The 21433-nt window shown below is 42.5% G+C and overlaps 1 protein-coding gene across 6 annotated transcripts in view; it reads right to left on the bottom strand.

Annotated features, from left to right (window-relative positions):
* The window catches only part of NKTR (natural killer cell triggering receptor), a 48095-nt gene extending 30779 nt beyond the window's left edge, over positions 1-17316 (bottom strand). For 4 of the 6 annotated variants that reach the window (XM_066626927.1, XM_066626929.1, XM_066626928.1 and 1 more), the window contains exons 1-6: positions 17258-17316; positions 15596-15683; positions 10286-10360; positions 8199-8306; positions 5998-6042; positions 3612-3699 (exon numbers count right to left, since the gene is read on the bottom strand). In XM_066626927.1, the coding sequence (XP_066483024.1) occupies positions 3612-3699; positions 5998-6042; positions 8199-8306; positions 10286-10360; positions 15596-15653 (374 nt within the window). In that variant the 5' untranslated portion in view covers positions 15654-15683; positions 17258-17316. Of the gene's footprint in view, positions 1-3611; positions 3700-5671; positions 5700-5997; positions 6043-8198; positions 8307-10285; positions 10361-15595; positions 15684-17257 lie in introns of those variants that run through there. The other 2 variants (XM_066626931.1, XM_066626933.1) reach the window with 2 other exon arrangements.
* Between the last annotated feature and the right edge of the window lie 4117 nt (positions 17317-21433).

Below are 21433 nucleotides of genomic sequence, written 5' to 3'. Positions count from 1 at the left end.
TACTAATAAATGACTTCCCCCAAATTCCAGTGGCACACCAGTGTGCCACGGCACAGTGGTTGAAAATGGCTGCCTTAGAGGGCCTGCACCAGGGGAACACATGTTTGTTGGGGGGGCTGTCACATGAGCACCATAAAACCCTTTGTGGCAGCGCAAAGCCCAAGCGCACAAGCAGGAAGGCTGGAGCCTTCCCGCATGTGCAGGCAGTTGTCAGGAGGTCCACCAGATCAAGTATTTTCAGTGTGTGGGGGGGGGAGGGTTTGAGCAGGGCAGGAGGAGGGAGGAATGGGACAGTGATAGGGTGAGCAGATTGGGCCTGATGCGGGATTGACAGTGCCATCATGCATCATATCCAATCACCTTCTCAAGCCTGATCCCAGCTGCATGGATCAACGTGGACCTGCGCCAGTGATATAGCTGGCACAAGTCCAAGTTGATCTGTTGTGGCTGCTGGAGCTTAAACCAAGGAGACCAGCAGCCAAAATCCTTGGCGGAATGCAGCATAGCCGGTGTCACTGCATCACCATGTGGGGATTTAGGTGGGATTGGGTTGTAAGACACACAAACTGTTTTTGAACATCTGTTTCATTGTGACTCTCTCTCAGGCTCCTGCTATGAGTTAATAACAGTTACAGGTTTTAAGATTTTGCCTGGATTTAGGTGTAGCAGGAAGAAACAGTTTCCCCATATGAGGATGAGCTTGGAGACTACAGGTTAAGGGGCTCCCTGCTTCCCTCTTACATTTGCAAGAGAGGAGAGCTGCACAAAGCTCTTTCTTAAAGCAAGACACCAGGATTTCTTGTGACAGCTGAATCCAGCCATGTCAACCTGCCAGAACGTACAGCAAACAGCCTAAAGTGTTCAGCAAAACAATTATCCTAGCAGAACAAAATGAATTCTGAAGTATTTTTTGTCATGTTTATCATCTGCATACTACCCATTAGGCCTGGAGTTAACTGATTCAATGTATATGCATCATTCAGCTGGGTTCCAACAAAATGCTATCAACTGAGAGTCTGATAATGCTCACAGCCCAATCCTACTCATGTCCAAACAGAAGTAAATCTCACTGAGTACAATGGGGCTTACTCCTAAGTAACAGTGCATAGAATTGCAACCTTAGGGCACAATCCTAACCCCTTATGTCAGTGCTTTCCAGCACTGACATAAGGACAATGCAGCTCTGTGGTAAGGGAACAAACATTCCCTTACTCTGAGGAGGCCTCCATGAGTGCCACCCAACTGCAGGATGCACCACACATCCCATTGGCACCGCTAAGCAAGTGCTGGAAAGCAATGATATAAGGGGTTAGGATTGTGCCCTTAGTGATTTACAATATATTTCTGAGGATGCAAATCTTGTTCAGCTTGGAGGCCCACAGGAAAATATACCACATATGAAAGGGCCTCAAATCTTGGGTGATCTCATTTGTAAATTGCAGAATTTTCTGGTTATTTCCAGGCAGCATTTTTAAACTTACCGTCCTTAGACAGTAAATAATCAAGGCTTGTTTCCTCATCTGAAGAGTAGGTATTTGTTTCTGATGATTTGGCACCATTGACATGCTCAGTGCTGTGGTTATGAAGCAGGAGTGTGAACATGAATAGCACAAAACTTAATTGAGCGTTGGCTTAGTAGCAACTGCTGTTAAGGCCGCATTAACTCACCCATTCCACCCGTCACACTGAAAAGGCAAATTGGTAGTTTGGAATGAGGCTGACATGGAAAAAGCAGCAAGGGGGCAGGGCGTAAAAATACTATCTGTGAGTTCACTAGAGATAGCTGCTCATGGGACAATACATTAAATAACTCTGGAAGGCTGCATTCCTCTCAAAAGTTTGCACCCACTCTGATCAAAATCCTGCACTTGGCACACAGAGCACAATATGCAGTGAAGCTCTACTGCAACCCTCCTTTCCCCTACCATGTCCCTCCAGAGATAGCACACCACTTGCGCACAAGTGCATTTTTACTTGGTCAAGCCATCGGCTTTGGGTGAGACGAGTGCCTCATTTTCAGGGATCCAGGGTTCACTCTTCCCAGGCCCTCCATATGTAGCTCAACTCCTGCTTTTAGAAGTCAGTGGCCTGGTTGAGTTACAGTATGCCCAAATCAGACTATTGAAATAGTGTGGACCTATACCTACTTACAAACAGCATTTTACATACAGTAATTAGCACCAAACTGTGGGCTTCTCCTTTGGCCCATAAAATACAAGCTACTTATCCTGTTCCATTAAGCAAATGCTTACAAGCATACTGCAATATAAAATAAAAGAAACTTTAGAGCCCTTCAGTAGCTTCTCAACCAGCAGTTGTAATTTCTCAAGTTCAGATAAGCTTAAAAATGGAAATATGTGAGCAAGGGATAAAGTAGCAAGAAGAATTAAACTGTTTATTGTTTTAATTCACTACACACAGAAAATATGATTTATGCAAAGCTCAAGTTTCAGGAAAAGCAACTTTCTGTTAAACTAAATAACCACCAACAGAATTCACTATAAACCTACCCACCTTTTCCCCAGAGAATCTGAAGCACAGCAGATTCCCAATTCTTCTTGCAGTTACTTTTGCTTTCCATTTTTGGGACATTCTTTAGGAAACCACCTAAATATGCCTCTTATCTGAACCTTATTTGATCACAGCAGAAAGAACTCTTCAGACAAAAGAATGAAACCCTTCAGGACAGTTTACTCCTTTAGCAAGGTAGTGAAGCGCCATTCATTCTAATCCACTAAGAAAGATGGCAAAGTTTGCACAGATTTGAGTATAGTAGCACAGACTGTAATTCAACTGAAACACAACAGCTTGAAGATCCATCACAACAAAAATGTATTTTTGAAACAAGTCCTCAGTGAATAAAGCTTGCATTTTTGCAAATGAGAATAAGAGAAGATATTTGAAAGACAGAAAAGGGATATTGAAACAAACCGAGAAAAGTGATTAAGAAGATAGTTTGAAACTTAAGCCTAACGTTCACTTAGTATTCATAATATAACTACAAAGCTAGAATAGGTTTGTAACAAAAAACCTTGAAACAAGCTACTTTGCCACTTAACATTGAAACTAGTTGAAAAGTAGTTCAAGGGATTCAAAATGTGTGCAGAAACACTTTGGTACATGTGCACTATGCAGGCAGTAAGTATGGACAAACTTCAGACAAGTTCTCCTGAAAGAAAAACTCCCTTCGAAAATACACTTTAACTGCTGCTTGTAAATTGACTCTGATTAAGATAATCAGGTCAGTAGCAAAGACTGTTTATATGTTGTGTACTGAATTTTAATTACCATGGGCTGCTGTGAAAAGCAACTCTTGTCTGAGAAATGGAAGAAAATATAAAATACTACACGGAATTCTTTTTGAAATGCTTTTATATTTTTTAAAGATGCAAAGCAAAACCAAATATTCTAGAAAAAGCAATATGCCTATAAAATATACATTCTCTCTCTAATTTTGAGAAGAGAAGCAGAACAGGAAGCCTACCAGCATGCTTATAGCAATTTACTTTTTGCTCAAATCCTTCCTTAAAATCAACTAGCAATACCATCTTTCTCATGAACAGCGCTTCTCCATTTTAGAAAAGCTTAGCTCTCAAATTACATGTACTTACATGAAAAACTGGGAACCATTTGTATGTTTCCCTCTGTTTGCCATTGACAAAAGGAACGCTCTATCATGTTTCAGAATAAAGTTTTCATCTGTTTGAAGAAAAGAGAAAGAGAGTTTAGTCAGTTTTTCTGAACCCTTAAGTGCATCAAAGAGATCACTAAACTGTAACAAGGAGGAATTCTCCAGCTGTTCACTAGGAAAACTTTAAAAAGCAAGCTACATGATAAAAGTGGAGACAATTTACACAATCAAACCAGGAACACCCAGTACAAGATACTTGAGATTTGTAAAGTTACTAGAGTGATAACAGCTTTTAAAATTACTTTAAAAACAAATAGGGTTGTTACAAAGCTGCCTTTACTGCATTTTATCTTGGGTCAGTCCATCTCAATACTGTCAGAAATGCGGGGGGGGGGGCACTCTCTAAGGACTTTCTCAGCTCAGATACTTTTCTGTGACTGACAATGCCAGGGATTGAGCCCTAGACCTTATGCAGGTGTGCACATGCTCAATCACTGAACTACAGCCCTTTGTTCAACTCCATCCTAAGGAAATTATACAAGATTAAACATCATTTTTCTGCTGTGAAGCAAGACAATATCTCTGACTGGCTGAAGAGTAGGCCCCCTGAACTGCAGGAGCCTTAAATGCCATCTTTCCTGGAATACAAATCCATCTAAAGTAGGGGGAACACAGTGCTTGGTAATTATTGGTTTCTCTGTAATCCAAATCACTACTAATCACCCACTTGCTGAAAGTCTGGAGTGGTCAGCTACAGTGAGATCCTTCTTAATTCTAAAACCTGTCTTGAACACAATTACATTTGCTGTCTAAGGGAAATCAACCTAACATTAAATATACTCTTCCTGTCTCTCAGAAATCCACTCACAGAGTACACTGTCTCTTTTCCATGAAGTGTTCCCAGGCAGAAATGCATAATTTATTTTCCTTAAATCCAGGGAGCAGTCAAGTGATTAATTCAGCTTAGGCTCAAGACACAATTTTTTAAAACCAAATGCAAAAGTTAATAGAAACAAATCTCCAAAAACAAAGGAGAAAACTGTGCCATCTTTTCAGCTTCAGTCCGAACAAGTTAGACATTTAAGAGTAAAGTGTTGGTTAGAAGAGTATAGAAGTCTTGAACAAAACTAGTTTTAGTCAGGAAAATGGTTTTCACTTATAAATAAAATTGTAAACATTTATGACTGAACAGTTTAATAGAATAACTACAAACGCACAGTAGTAGAATATTTGTACTCACCCATTCTACAATCTTAGAGAAAATTATAGTAAGGACTTTCTCAACCACTATCAAGGACAGTCTTTTCTGCCACTAACTATATTTAGTGTCAGAACATAAGGTTTGAAGCACATACCAATAGGGAAAAAAAATGTATGCTAAAAACTATACTCCATCCAACCATTTTCAGTACACACAGCTAGGATGGTGTAGGTTTGGGAGTTGGACTTAGACCTGGAAGATTCAGGTTCAAATCCCAACTTGGTCACAAAGCTTCCTGGGTGATCTTGGGTCAATCATGATCTCTCAGTCTCACCTACCTCACAGGGTTGTTGTGAGGACAAAAGGAACCATGTACACCACCCTGAGCTCCTTGGAGGAAGGGTTGTATAAAAATTTGAAAAATAAATTTTTTTTTAAAAACTGTAACCAACAGTGCAACAACATCAACACCTTGTTCTTGTTTTTAACACCAGTATCAGTTTTTAAAATATTACAAAACTCTTCATGGGTGAAGTTAAACAATGTCAATTGATTTATTGCTCTTATGAAAAATAAGCACCTTCTGAAAAATATTCTTAAAGTTCAATACACATACAAACCTTAAAAGGTCAGGGAAAGGGAAGACTTTTCAGAGATAAGAATTCGGAATCCCACTATTTCCTTGCCCAAAGAGAAGACCACTTTAGAGCCTCTCAAACTAGGCTTCTCTCCAAGCTACAACATTTACCCAGCCACAAATTCATTATCAGTGGTCCATATATTGACTAAAAAGGGTGCAGGGGAACAGTTTGAATTTGTGTTGAGCTTTTGTCTCTTACCTTTTCATTTTGCAAAAGACCACATTCTCTATAAACAAAAGAATATGTTGACAGTTTTAGGCAGGAAGACAGGAGTTCTCATGAATCAAGTTGCCTAGCCTCCATGCTGAAGTCACGTTTAACCACTAAGTTAGCCGCAATTAATTTTGACCATTAACTCTAATATTACAGTATATGTCTTAAAAAAACCTCATGCACATAGATAATATCCATGCAACATTATTTTCATGCAAAGGTGATCTAAGTAGACCTTCTCATTAAACATTTCAGGAATCAAAACTCTCAAAACTGAAGCAATAAACCCATCAAAAACTATTCAATCTTACCTTTGAAATATCCACCATAAATAGATTCACCTCCTTTTCCATTACCTAGCATAAAGAAGTACACATTAAACCCTGCAGGAACATTTAAAAGATTTGGAATAATTCACAGTATCTAGTGAGAGACATTGGGGACAATTAGGACCATCTCCACTTAATCCAGCTTTGAACTCTTGATTAATGATTTTTCACAAGTTTCATTAAAGATTTGTTTAAGCTGAATTTTCAATCCTGTAGTACAGCTAAGGCGCAAACCAGTCCTTGACTTGGGCTCATGCAAGTCCCTTGCACTGACCCAGGAGGGTCACAAACGTCCTCAGAGAAAGCCAGGCTGGAGCTCAGAGAGGCAACAGCCTGTGGTGACAGAAGCCTCCGCGCCAGCCTCCTCAGAGCACCTTGCGTCGGCCTGGCTGCACTGGCACTGCAAGGCTCTGAGGTAGGCGAGGGAGGCAGGGATGAGGCGGAAGGGAGGCTTTCCTGGGCGGGGGAGGGTGGGTGGTGGTTGGCCCCAGGGCCGAGCAGGCAGGGAGTGGGAGGTGGGGCTGGGGTCCAGCAGTTATGCCAGATCCCAATTCCTGTTCCTAGGGGGAATGGAGCAGCTCCAAGCAGCAACACTCTCCTTAGATTTGTGCCACCTCAAGGGGTGGCACAAGTCTGAGGAGACCCATAGGGGCCAGTGGTGCTTACCCAGAGGTAAGGGGAAATGTTTCCCTTCGCCTCTGGCTGAGTAGCTTTTGGCTCCTATCCTGCGCTGGATACAGCGTAAGCCTCTTGGCTTGCCTGTTCCAGCGCAGGATAGGATTGCACCCTAAGTTCTACAACACTTACAGCCCTAAATGGGCCACCCACAAGAACTCTGTTATTGGATTAATAGGTACACAAGAGTTACTTTTCTCCTTTGGGGCCTACTTGCCTCCTCTTTTCCCTGCACTTCCAGAATGGTGTATGGGGGAAAGGGTAAGAGAGTGAGATGTACACTAGAGATGACAACACATATTGTATGTAGAACTGGCAGGTTTTTTGTTTCTGCATCCAACAGGAAATTCATAGTGGTACAATTATACTTTGTTCACATCTGCATTTTGCAGCTCAAGGTTGCTCCCTGCACTAAAGCAGTTATTGAGCAAACTCTCAGCTGTGGACGCAACTTACGTTAAGCCTTCAGGGTAGCAGGAATGAAGAAAGCAGCAGTAACCAAGAAGTGAGTTAACAAGTAGAGCAGCAGTGAACATTCAAACCCAGTTGTCAACAAATTACTTCCATGTGACATAACAAAATTTCTGCACAATACACATCCGTAGGTTTTCATGGCCAGTAATAATCCAGCAGTTTATCATATCCAGGTAAGAAGACCATGACTGTAACAAAAGATTAAAATCCACGCTGTTGAAAATCCAACTTTTCTTTCTCTGACTTTTCCAGAACTTTGTCAGAGAAACTTCATCAGGAACATGGCCTCTCAAGGCTCGTTTCCCTGACAAAGTTCTGGAAAAGTCACAGAACAAAATGTTGGATTTTTAACACTATGGATTTTAATCCTTTGATACAATCATGGTCTTCTTACTCAGATAAGATAAACTATTGGATTTTTGCACAATCTCATTTGTGTGACTCTTGTGGCAGAATGTCACATACAATGATTCTCCACACACGTAATTTAAACTGCACATGCATGTGAAATTCAAACAAATTCTTACATAGAAATGTCTTCTGTGTCAGAATTTTATCATATGTGGAGGAGCCCTGATTAAACTTGCCTCCACACAGAGTTGTTGGGGCTGACATCACAACTGGTTTAACATCCAACATAATCAAAAATTATTTTTCACAAGTGCTGTCTTTGTAATGTAGTATTATAGTGAAACAAGAACATGTCGCCAATTATGAGTCAACCTTTAAAGCAACTGTACATTTCTTTTCCTTAAAATGCAATGCTTTAGAGCAGAGAAAAATTTTCTCAACTTTTTTTTAATTGATGGCCCCAGTGAGCCTCATCAACCCTCTGTGGTTCCCCCTTCTCTCATAGCCAACGTTAATTGGAAAAGAGGGTCTTTACCATGGACCCTGTTTATTCCAGTGGTTTCTAACATTTTACCAAAGATAAGGGAACCACTAAGTCTTAAAAATTAACAATGTTGTAGTTAACTACTACAGGCATGCCTATTTAGCAAAACAAACCAACAGAAATAAAAATGCCGCTCTACCTTCACTGAAGTCTCCACCTTGAATCATGAAGTTTTTAACCACACGGTGAAATGTAGAACCTTTGTAGCAGAGCTTTTTTCCAGTTGTTTTCCCAATTCCTTTTTCACCTAAAAGGAGGAAATATATGTAGATTATTAGCTTAGAAAAAACTGCCCCTCTCTTTTTAACAATTACATACAATAATATATTTGGGGATACACGAAGTCTCCCTATTCCCTTCCCCAAAAAGTTTTAATGCTGTGAGAGGTGGCCAATGATTGCTTGACATTAATGATCACATCAGTAATCTTTGCAATCACTTGAAAGATGTTTCAGAGAAAAGTAGTCCAGATACAGATCCGGAGAGTTTAAATAATATTTGATCCCTTGAGTGTGAGAGAGAACCAACAATCAAACAGCTACTGGAAATTCCATTTTGATATTTCATTTCACTGTGCAGGAAACAGAGTGGGTAAAAGGCAGGAAAATTCAACAAATGAGCCTAAAGTTGCAATTGTACACATGCTTAACTAGAAGCAAATCACATTTAACTCAACAGCGCTTACTTCTGAGTAGACAATCAAATAATTGCGCTGTAACCAGCGTTCCTGTTTAGCTGCATGGCTAGAACTTGAACCCTGTGCAGCTTCTTTGTTAGTGCTCTGGAGCTCAGTGATGACATCATTACTGTGTGCTCCAGGTGCACTGTGTGCTCCAGTGGTCCCCACACAGCCACTGTCCAGTTCCATGCACTTCCCTCAGAGATTAAACATAGACTGTAAAACATAGACCATAGTCCTCCTTGGGGACTATTGGAAACAGGGGCTCAAAAGCTCCATGTTAAATGTTCTACATTTGTGAGGTATCCCCGGGGGGCTGGGGATAAGAATAGGCCCTCAGTTTGGCTGCACTTGTCGTAAGAGGCGACTAAACAGCCACCGGGTAGATGGGACTCCTCAGCCTGGGAAGGCAGCTCATCTGAGAGAAGGAAAACTCTGATCCCAAACCTCCACTGCCTTGTGGCTACATCCAGTTATGGAAAAGGCTTCAGGAGTCAACCTCGAGGCAAAATCCGGAGCTGGAGTCCCTGAGGCAGTTCATGACTGAACAGAGTCATGTTCTGGCAACTCCTGAGACGCCGCTGGAACCAACCGTATTGGCTTCTGCCTTTCCATTGGACCATTTCAGCGACGTGGAGAGGGGGGATTTGGTAACGGCCTATCCTCCATACCTACTTTACCCAGGCTTGGCGCACTGGAGAGGACACTCTGTTCCAGAACCGCTATTCAGAGCATGATACCATAGTTTTCCAAGACTGAAGGATGGCAACAAGAATCCGTGAGGTATACATTTTTACTCCACACTGTAGACCAGAACACCACCACACACTTCCCAACCCATACCTGATGCTACTCAGATCATCTGGCACACTCCTGAGCCTAGCAACGAAGGTTACACTAGACACGTATAAGTAAGTCACTACAGTGTACTGAATGCCAAAGTATCTCAGAATGCCAGATGGAGGGGAGGGCACCAGGGCGCACGTTGTGTGTTGTCTTGTGTGTTCCCTGAAGCATTTGGTGGGCCACTGTGAGACACAGGAAGGTGGACTTTGGTCTGATCCAGTGAGGCTCTTCTTATGGTCTTAATATCTGCTTTCTCACTCCCTTAACACACAGGGCTACAGTATCTCCTGAGAAGTCTCACTATCATAATACAGGTAGTTTCATAAATCTGATGATAAGCTTCTGCATCTTATAGAACTACCAAAAGTAGTTATGACCAGGTTGGCACATGCACACACTAGAACTTTTAAAAAGACAGGCTTGTTGGTGAAAATGTACTTTTTGTATCTGCCCCAACTCAAGTGGGAAACCAATGGTGGCTCATCTCTGACATCACACAGAGCTCTTTAGTACCTTGGAGGCTCACAGTCCAATACTATGCATGTCTACTCAGAAATGTCCCATTATAGTAAATGGGGCTTACTCCCAGATAAGTGGAGATAGGATTACAGCCTCAGTCACATTTGAGAGGCCTCATTATGCTGCTGTGTATTATCTAAAATTGTTTACAGTTATTCACAATGATGCAAAAAGCAGGTTACCTGTACACAGGGAGAGGAAGTTTTTGCAAGTCCTTGGACATACATCCGAGAAAAGTTGAAATACAATTCGACCAACTGGAATAAAATTATAATGCAATTACTTTGCAACTCTAACAAAGTTGCAGTCATGAACTTTAATTAATATACTTTCATACGCTCTTGCTGCAGGTTTTTAAAATTAAAACATTTTGCCCAACACATTTGCTGGAACAATTAAAACATTTTGCCCAACACATTCTCCTGCTTGCACATGTGCTTGCACATGCTCGCTCTCGCTCTCTCTCTCTCTCTCTCTCTCACACACACACACACACACACACACACACCTTACAAGACTTGCATGCCATCTCTCTGGAAGGACGAGGCAAAGAAAGAGACAGAGAAAGGGGATGTGCCTGGTGGCCATTTTTATTTCTCATTGGTGAATAGGCACGTTGGTATGTACAAGTTTGACACTTTAGTACTCTTCTATGGATTAATTAATGATCAAAGAATCCATCAATTGGTTACACCAGTGGCTCCCCAATTTTTTCAACCCATGGTTCCCTTTATCTACTGGCCACTGGCTGCGGCTCCCCATTGTGTTACTTTCGGGGGGGGGGCGGGTTGAGTATGCCAGACTTCGGTAGTACTTCCGTTTTTCTCCCTGAAAATAATTGGGATGAAGGGAGCTAGAAACAGCAGCAGACTTTGGCAGCCACTGATGCCAAGTGAAACAACAGGAATGGAAGCCACAGCTGGACCCAGCCAGTAAGTCAAGAAGGGGAGAGAATGCTGCAGTCTCTGCCTTTCTCCAGTTCTTCCTCTGAGAATGCTGGCTTTGAGGAAGGGCAGGGGCTCCCAGGGATAATTCTGTGACTCCCCTGACTGCTTTCAGTGGCTCCCTAGAGAGTTATGGCTCAGTTTGGGAATCACTTGGTTACACCCTCAACTAAGTTAAACAGCCAAAGCTCCTCAAGGGGGGCAAAAGAACCTAGGCAAGCATCTACTGCAAAGCAATCTTCAAGACCATGTATATTCATTACTCCCTTTAGTTTGACATACTAAAGCACCACATCCCCTGGTGTTTCTATACAGCAAAGCAATGAGTTCATTTGCAGATTCTCTTGAGCCTGCAAACTCCATGCACAAATGTTTACACGAACATTCAATGATACAAACATTGGGGAAAGTCTCTTGTGCACAAATCACTCTCTACTTTCTGTGAGGCAAGAAGATCAAGCTAAAAAACAACAGGATTAAAGACACAGCATCTGTCCCTTCTACTCTTTGCTGTTCCCAGTTATAATTTCTCTTCCCTCACCAGTAAGCAGCCTGGCATTAGGGAGGAAGAGGCAGTGTATCAACTTCTCACATTAGTACAGGGTAACAGGATCAGCACTGCTGTATTTGACAGCAGCCAATAGATAATGCTCACTCTATTTTTGTGTCTCTTCCCAGATACACACATTTCTGGCAGAGAAAAAAAAAATAATTTATGGCATTTTTCATAAGGGGGACTCATAGTCTGAAAAGTTCACTAGCAAAATGAAAAATGTCCATCAAATGGAAAAACAGGTAACAGAATCAAGATTCCATTGCATCTTCTGACTTGCAGCAAGCATGCTTTTTTCCTAGGTGCTGCTGGTCTCTTATATTTCCCTCTACCCCAGCGACTGATATCTAGGCCTCTTACTCAGACATCAAGCAGTATCTCCTCAATACCTTGCATTAAGTGATCAAGTCTTTCCCATTATAGTACTTCCTGTGCAGGCAGACTCTGCAACAAGCTACTCCCATCCTTACCGGCCTTGTCCACACCAACTGCCCAATATTTATGCCTCTGCCACCTATAACATTCTTCTGCCCAATGCCTTAAAACCTTCACTCCACTACTTTAACACCCATAAGTAACTTTCTCTCCCCAGTTATCCACACCCCTATAAAACCTTGTTCTCCTCCCTCTTATATCCCAACACATTCCTGCCAGTGACCTTCACCATCCTCAGTCACCCAAAGGAGCCCTGTGGACTCCTTCCTTTCTCTTTTGCTGCCCTCTTTGCTTGAAACTGCCTCCCAGAATACCTTCATGATTCACCTCCACTTCCTTCCTTCCTTCCAATCCCCCTCCAAACTCACCTTTTCCAGGAAGACTCTGCAGTTTCCAGTCCCAGTACCCTATAAGTACAAGCTTTAATACGTGTCATTGCAACAACTGTGTATCCTTCCCCAGTTCATCCCTGACTTCTCTTGGTTCCCCTTCCTCTGTGTTTATTTTTGGATCGTGTGCTTTCGGGGCAAGAAGTGGGACCCATCTTATTTGTTAAGATCCAAATAAAAGAAATTCTCAGAACTCTGACAGTTTTTAATACAGAGAGAAGATTTTCATAGGGGAAGGAAGGCACAAAACAGTAGTTGGAAAGTCATAAAAAATATTTTGAAGAATAAATATGAAGTGCTTTGAAGGTAGATATGTATGTAGGCTACTAAATAAGAACATATAACACAGTAAATGTACTATTAGATTATTTTGTTCAGAGGACCCTCCTCATTTGCAACAATAGCTTTTTTTAAAAAAAGATTAAAAGTCTAATAAATGTGCTAATCCAGAATCTGTTCCAAACTTTTAGAACAGACTCAAACAGGTAGTCTGCTGAATGACTTGAAGTAAAGTTCTCCAAGAAACCCCTAAAAATCTTATTGTCTCAGGGGTACTTGAAAAAGAATGGAACAATGGTAGAAAAAGGCAGGTCATGCTCCAGAATGCCTTGCAAGACAGGAATGCCTTGCAATAACCAGCAAGGCAGGAAGGGAGGTAGCTAGTTGGCTGTGAAAGCCCCACCAATAGTTAGTTTTTATTCATCAATTCATGTATGAAACAGTGATTGAAAACCAGCACAGTAAAAAAGCTGAAACATAATATGGAAAGTGATCAATCACCAAGAATTTCTCAGCACACTTCTGGTGCAAAACAGTGCAAAGGCAGAGTTTTCTGTTCTTCAAACAGATAAAAAGAGAAAACACTGTGATAAATACATGAAGTCTGGGCTTTCATAAAGAGGAGATGAGGGCTTGTATTATTAATTACAAACATTTTGCTAATACGAAGGGTACAATTTATGGAAATGGGCTGCCAAGGGATATGCAAGTGAAAAAGGTTGGCAACCACTGCAAGAGAACCAGGAATCAAATCCACCTTTAAGGTGCCTGGTGTGTTAAGTCAGAAACTCCACGTACAACATACAACCCATAACACATAACTGGGAGTGTACAATTCAATTCACAGCAAAGAGATGCAGCTGCATATATTTGCAACCCTTTTTACTCAGCAGTAGACGCACTGCTTTCCATGGGTGTTATTCTTAAGTAATGGTGCACTGAATTGTAGCCTGGGAAGGAGGATCCCATCCTGGTGTTTCAAAAAACAGACCTGCTTTGCAAGCATTTGCAAAGCAGAACCAGGCTGCAGCAGAAGGGAGGAGAATAAAAGGTTAACAAATTGCTTCTAAGGAGCTGCCTGCTGCTTGAGAAACTTTTCAGAGTTGAAAGGCTTTGCACTCTGATTGACCCGGAGATAAGTCGAAGTGATTTGAGCTTGAATACTTGGCAAAAATTTCATATACTATAGGCGAGTATCTACAGTATTTTAAATGCAAGCAAATTTGGCAATTCAGAAGGAAGCAAAGCAGATGACAATTTAATCTGAAATCTGTCCCTTCCCCTATTGAAGGAAAGATTTCCAGTCAAGTGCATGTCGTTAGAGCTCTTTTTTCATCTCTAAATGTTTTTTGCTCCTCAAGTAAGATGTTTCTTCTTCCATTCTGTTGGACTATAATGCACTATATACAAGATTTACAAGAAAAACGTATCCACAAATGGTAGCGAAATAAAATTAGGCTACAAGAAAGAATTCTATCTAATTATGTGTATCGTGAGTTACTTGAAACATTGTTAGAGAAGTAAGTTATTACTTCTCTAACAATGTTTCAAGTAACTCAGGATATATAAAGTCTATATAATATAACCTTTATGTGTACACATTATATAAAGGTAAGAAACCGCTGCAATAATCCAAGAAACAAACATCAAAACTCAAATATTAAAAAGCATTTAAATAGATCCAATGAAGAGAAAGCACAGTAGCATGTTGTCCAAAGTTTGACAGGAGAGCCAAATGTTCACCAGTATTCCAAACAGGTTAGCAAGAGCATTAGGTTTCAAGGATCCATACAGATAATTAAAACAAGGGATATCAGATAAGATACTGTCACTGCTGCAATTAATGTAATCTAAAATCCAGACAGTCCGGCATGATTAGATCACTATAATTAGGAGGCAACAACACACATGACATAAGCCCCCAATTCCCCATGCCATAAAGTCTATGACATACTATTACTGGCTGCCACAACCCATAGACAGGTGGAAGAAATATGCAAACTAAGAAAGATGGATCTGAGGACTATAAAAGATCAAATCTTTCCTTATGTCAGGATTTAATCTATAGTGTATCCAATATCACTTCCACAAATTTTCAGCATATTCAACTCCCCTGTCATTATAAGCATGCACTTCATTTGAAGCCATTTTATTAATCTTGCATCACCCACACAAAACAGGATGCTTAGAAAAAATAACTCCAGACTATTAATAGCTTGTCATGCTTCTGCTGTACAATAGATAGTATTAACACATTTTCCCCCATTAACATTTCAGTAAACAACCAAATGTGAAAGATTAAACATTTGAAGACCAATTAACAAAGCATTAATATGCAAGGAAGATCATCCCAAAGAGGTGCTAGAACAGGCAAAGATCTCCCCACATTAATTATTTGTATTGTCTATATTAAACGGTATGGCACTGAGTTATTTGTTCATCCAACTGCAATTAGACAGGTATAAGTGATCAGCAGACTCCACATTATAAAGTGACTGAACTTTTTCTAATACATAAACATCAACATTCAGACTTCTCTAATTCAAATTCGAAGTTATCCAGCGACATATTCTTATTTTCTTCTTTGCACAAAGCCAAACCCTTCTCAAAAGAATTACAGACAGGCTTTTAATACAACACAACCATAAATCAAGTACTGATTTGTGTTGCTGCAAAGTAGACTTTGTTAACCTTTAGCCACAAATAGCAACTTTCAAAACTGCTGCATCAAGGAAAAGAGATAATTTTATAGCAATACGAATTAAAACAGCTGCATACATAAAATATCTGTTCTAAAGAACATGCTGACTACATGCACTTCTCCTTCAGGGCCACTACTGACTCAAGCCTTTTTTGAATAAACAGTAGCATCACAATGACCCCAAACCTTACCTGGTTCTCGATTGATTTCTATGTCAAAGAAGCACTGAGGCCGGTCCTGTACCCCCATGGCAGCAGGAAGCCCTGGCACCGCACCACCCTGAGAACAACAAAAGTATCTCAGAATCGAAATAACTCAAGAGTTCAAGCAGCTCAACACTAGCTGCACACTAAAGAAGCCGAATGCTATTTATTGCGGCTTGGAAGACGGTCCAAACTGGGGGTCCCTCCCACCATAAAGGGGGTAGTGCTAAAGCTGGAAACACCCACGCCACAAAGCAGCCAGAGGCACAGATTTCACATGAACCAATCTGAAGGTATTTTTTGATCCTTCACCAGTTTAGAGCAGAAGTCTCCAAATTTTTCAGTAGGAAAGCCACATCATATCCATTATGCATTTTAGTGGGCTGGACAGTTTTATATAGGTTTTATATAAAAATTACTTTTATATAAAGCAATGCAAAACACAAGGTCTCCGTCCAATCAATTGCAAAACTGGTTTGTAATGACTGGTTTATGCAGGTACAAAAAAGAAACAGGGCTTAGCCGCCCTGGGTCCCTTTTTGGGAGAAGGGCGGGATAAAAATAAAGTTTTATTATTATTATTATTATTATTTCCTCTCTTTGATTTGTTTTTATCAGCAGAGGTGAGGCTCATATTGAATACATACTGGAGGGTTTAAAAGCATATGGTCCAGGTGGCTAAAATTGAGGGTTGGCCAGCTGACACCACTCTGGCCATATGGAAAGAAGTGCAGCAGACAGACCTGCACATGAGACTTTGCAACAAAGGTTGGAGCCTGGCTCAGCTGCTGAAGAATGAATCTACCCCCTAAGAGGGAGCGTGCAATGGCTGGAACAGGTGTTGGTGGGGGGAAGGTGCAGTCAGTGGTGTAGGGGGGGCAAGGCACTGAGCCTGGCAGGGGGCGTGGGGGGGCAAAGAAGTGTCAAGTTTCCAAGGATCAGCTCAAAACCTTGTGGCGGGCCAGGCACAGCCCCCAGGTCGCGGTTTGGTGACCCTGATGAGCGAGCAAGCAAAGAGCAAGTAGTAATTCCACGGCCCGCAGTGTGAATGGTATGCATAGGATGCTCGTGATGAAGGATGGAGCATGTGGGGGAGCTTGACACCCCCCCCAAGAAGCTTGGGAGGATTCCACCTACGGAGAGGAGCACTCCAGGGTGGAAGGCAACAGGGGCTCCACTGGGCATGCGACACTGTGCAGCAAAGACTGCCATGGAGGGACTCAGGTGTCAGTGGGGGGCAGGTGCAGGCAGTGGCGTAGCTGGGTGGGGCAAGGTGGTGGCAGGGGGCGTGCGAACGACCCCTCGCATTTGGAGCCATTCCGGGCGGGGGAATGCCTTTTTTGCTCCCCCGCCCGGAATGGCTCCGAAGGCGAGGGGTCGTTCGCACGCCCCTGCCCCCCTCCCACCTTGCCCCCCCTCTGGCTACACCACCAAGCCACACACATCACAGGCTGCCACAGGTGCGCAGCAAGACCGCTGCTGGCTCTACTGCGCATGCGCGAGGCGGCCGAAGACCCGGATGTTGCCGTTGCTCCTGAGGGGCGCCCGGGATACCGCGTCCCAGCGCGGGGGGAGGGGCGCTGCGAGCCGCCCCTGAGGGGCTGCGGTGCCCGTCTGAGAGTGCATGCGCCCCCCTCCGCGGCTCCTCACCTGCCGACAGCCGCTCCTCGTCGCCCACCAGCCCGCCACAGGCGCCAGCAACGGACCTGGTGAGGGGGAGGGGCACGCAGGCGGCTACGCCCACTTCTCGGGAGCGCGTCGTTCCGCGCATGCGCGCGCTCTTCCCCGTTTTTGTCCCCGCGTCTCCTCCTATTGGCCGTCTTCTTCAGCGGAGGCAGATGACGCCATCTGGCCACGCCCTTCGGTTGGCCTGGGAGAGAGGAAAAGAGGCGCGGCGCTGAGCGCGTCAGTGTAACACGCATGCGCGCGTTCCCGCCGGGCCGCTCCTCTCCAGTGAGGGGGAAAAGAGGGGCTCTCGCTGAAGTCTCGCGAGAACTGGCTGCTAAGCCAGCGCGGACGTGGCTCTTCCTGGCCCGCCTGTCGCTGTGAGGTGGGGCTGGGATGGGATGTCAGAGGGCGGTGCATCCAAGTCACAGCACAATACAGAGCAATTCTTTCTTAAAAAATGCCAGATTCACAAAAAGTATTATTCTCCATCAAAAGTTAAGGTTTGCTGGACAGTATGGCTAGCGTATTCTTAGTAAGGAGATACAGTCAGCCAAACCCAGCTGACATGTGCTCCTATAGAATCCCCAAGGTTTTCAGACAAACACCTGTCTATCATGGTCACATGGGCAGGAGGTCTGGTCTAGAGGGTAGAGCCTCCGTCTGCCTGAAGATAACATCCACAAGGTCGCCAGTTCGAGGCCACCGGCACCGTGCGACCTTGGAGCAGCTGGCAAGCTGAAGCCCAGCTATTCCATCTGCTCTGAGCGTGGGAGGATGGAGGCCAGAATGTGAAACCAGATCAGAAAGAAACATCCAAAATGTTGTGGTTCTTGAAAGATAGAACCTTCTTTCCAATTGTAAAAATCCCTACGGGGATTTAATCAGCCTGCCTATGTAAACCGCCTTGAATAAAGACCAAGAAAGGTGGTATATAAATACCTGTTGTTGTTGTTGTTGTTGTTGTTATTATCTTACATTTCATATACAGTGGTGCCTCGCATAACGAAAGAGTTTTTCGATTGAGTTTGGTAACTCGCATAACGAAAATTTCTGGCCTTGCTTCGCATAATGAAAAATTTTTTAGGTCCGTGCTTTGCATAACGAAAACTTTTTAGGCCCGTGCTTCGCATAATGAATTTTTTAAAAATTAAAAATTTCGTGTATGCTTCAAATTTTAGAAATCCTCTGTACAGTATGTATGCCTTTAAAGAGCACGTAATAAACACTTTGTAAACCAAATTTGACTTTGTTTTGACCTTTTTTGCCCATAGGAACGCATTAATTAGATTTCAATGAATTCCTATGGGAAAACGTGATTCGCGCAACGAAAATTTTGCATAACGAAAGGATTCGCGGAACAGATTAATTTCGTTATGCGAGGCACCACTGTATTAGATTTGGTGTTACTGTGGTATGTGGCTGCATTTGGGGAAATGTTACAGATCTGTAATTTTAACAGACTACTATGTATATGTTTTTAACAATGATAGCCAGTGGGACTTAGGATAGGATTGCAGCCTTTTTTATTTTTAAAATAATTTTTTTTTAAAACATCAGAAACTGCTTGGGAAGGTTAGGAGTGTTCTTTATTTTAAATAAATTTTTAGACATATTTATTGTAAACTTTTAATTTACTTAATTTGATTTTGTCTTATGGGGGTGTTAAAAATTTTCGTGCCTGATAATGTCACTTCCGACCCTGATATCACTGTCAGGTTAACAATGTAACTTCTGGTGGGTCCTGACAGATTGCCATTCTAAAAAGTGGGTCTTAGTGCTGAAAAGTTTGAGAACCATTACTCTAATGGCATGAATGCTAACTGTGAGGTTCCAGCTTCATGGTCGCCTTTCCTTCCTCCCAACAAGTTGAGGAATGAAATTTTAGCCAGCAGCCCCATAAAATTTTGCTGTTTCATGGAAATCCTGATGCTGCTAATGGGTAATAGGATTTGTGCACTCTTAGTAGTTATCCAGACAAGAAAATCATTCTGTTCTTTGATCAACCAGAGAACTCACAGCCTGTGGGAGATTGGATCCCTTACCTTCCAGGATGAACACCACCACAGCAAGGGAATGATCAGCATAGCCCCCACCATTGGCCAGAGAGGAGCTGCTATAGGCATTTGCTTCCCACTTTCTGCCCCCAAAATAATTTTGTTCCAACTGCTACATTGCCTTGGGGCTGAAAAAACAAGTGATGCTGGCATAAACCAGAGGACTAAGAGGCTTCTGGGTTTTCCTCTCGTAAGTTTTTTTGGAAATAGTTTTAACTGAAAGATGGAGTACAGGTGCAACCTTGTTATACACGGATATTTTATGCATTTGACTCAACAGGAATGGCCACTGCAAATGAGAAGCAATGTGCTGATCCCTAAAGAAGGGGGAAAATGCACTCCTTTAAAATGCTTTTCTTACTGTTGTAGAGATTTTTATCTCAACATGATGAGAAGGGCCCTTTAAATTAAAGGAAAACAGTCCTTTACAATAGTTAGAGGGCAACCAGCTGACAATCCATCAATCATTCTCTCTCCAAGGGACCCCTTCCCCCTGAACACATGAAAGAAAGACAGTCCTTTTTAAGGACCTGGAGAGAGACAGGGAGACTGATTGTTGGATAGTTGTCTTAATGACTCTAAACATCACAAAGGTCTGCAAGACTGTTTTTAAATCATCTCAGCAACAGGACTTTTGTTTTTTAAATTGATTTGCTATAGTGCGGATTTTTGCCATCCCTGGGAGTTCTGGGAATGGAACCCACGCAAATAATGAGACTCAGCCTGTATAATCTGTAAAGAAATAAAAGTAAGGAAGAAATATCCCCTTCCCCCTCTTTTCTGGTTTGCTCAGTCGTCCTGAATTGTTCGGTGTTCTTCAATTACAGCTGTTGCAAGGGGACAACCTGACTAATTTCCAAATGAAAACCCATTTTCTGCTTTACATTGAGGTTCTACCATGTGCTCCATAGATGGGTAGCATGAAGAGAAAGTACCCCTTTGTAAAAAAAATAATGCCTCTCTTGGTGCCTTAGGGCACAATCCTAACCCCCTTCCCAGCACTAACATAAGGGCAATGCAACCCTGAGGTAAGGGAACAAACATTCCCTTACTTTGAGGAGGCCTCCATGAGTGACACCCAACTACAGGACGCAGCACATGTTCCATTGGCACTGCTATGCCAGTGCTGCAAAGCACTGACATAAGGGATTAGGATTGCACCCTTAGACAGGTTTTTACAGCCTAATCCTATGCATTTTTACAGCAAAGTAAATCCTACTTATTTTAATACTACCCCAGAAATGGGCACAGGATTGTGATCTAAAAGGGACTGGCACCACCTGTGATTGAAGTCCAAGTTTCCCTCCAAGCAGGGCTGGTGCCATATCACTGCATAGCACCTAGCCGTCCCTTGATGCTAAATTAGTGCTTAACAGTAAAACAAAAATTGTAATCAATTTTTAAAAACATGTCCCTGGTGAGCAGGTTTTAGGGGTACAGGATTGTCACCTTGGCAAAAGATGTGTGTCTCTTACAGTGGCTACGTGGGCTGTACCCGAGTAGAATGTTTCTTTGGATATAACTGTATCAGGTGCAGAGTTCCTATCACATAGAATGTGCGTCAAATTGAGCGTTTTTTGAGCCCTGAGTTGAACGTATGTCTGAACTTTTTATATACTTTGGCAAGACCTGTGTTCAAATATCAACTCAGCCATGAAGCTCAGTTGGCTATGAGGCCAATAATAATAATTATAATAACAGGTATTTATATACCACCTTTCTTGGTCTTTATTCAAGACCTTATTCAAGGCGGTTTACATAGGCAGGCTTTATTTAAATCCCTTATTAAATAGGGATTTTTACAATTTGAAAGAAGGTTCTTTCTTTCAAGAACCACTACATTCAGGTGTTTCATTCCGATCTGGCTTCACATTCTGGCCTCCATCCTCCCACGTTCAGAGCAGATGGAATAGCTGGGCTTCAGCTTGTCAGCTGCTTCAAGGTCGCACGGTGCCGGTGGCCTCGAACTGGCAACCTTGTGGATGTTATCTTCAGGCAGACGGAGGCTCTACCCTCTAGACCAGACCCTCTAGACCAGACCTCTAGGCCAACCAAGCTGATAATCTTGAATTGGTGAGGAGTGTCCACCTCCAACCGCCTGCTC

Source organism: Tiliqua scincoides, chromosome 5 (genome assembly GCF_035046505.1).
Source record: "Tiliqua scincoides isolate rTilSci1 chromosome 5, rTilSci1.hap2, whole genome shotgun sequence".
Lineage (NCBI taxonomy): Eukaryota > Metazoa > Chordata > Lepidosauria > Squamata > Scincidae > Tiliqua > Tiliqua scincoides.
This window is presented reverse-complemented; position numbering and strand designations above follow the sequence as displayed.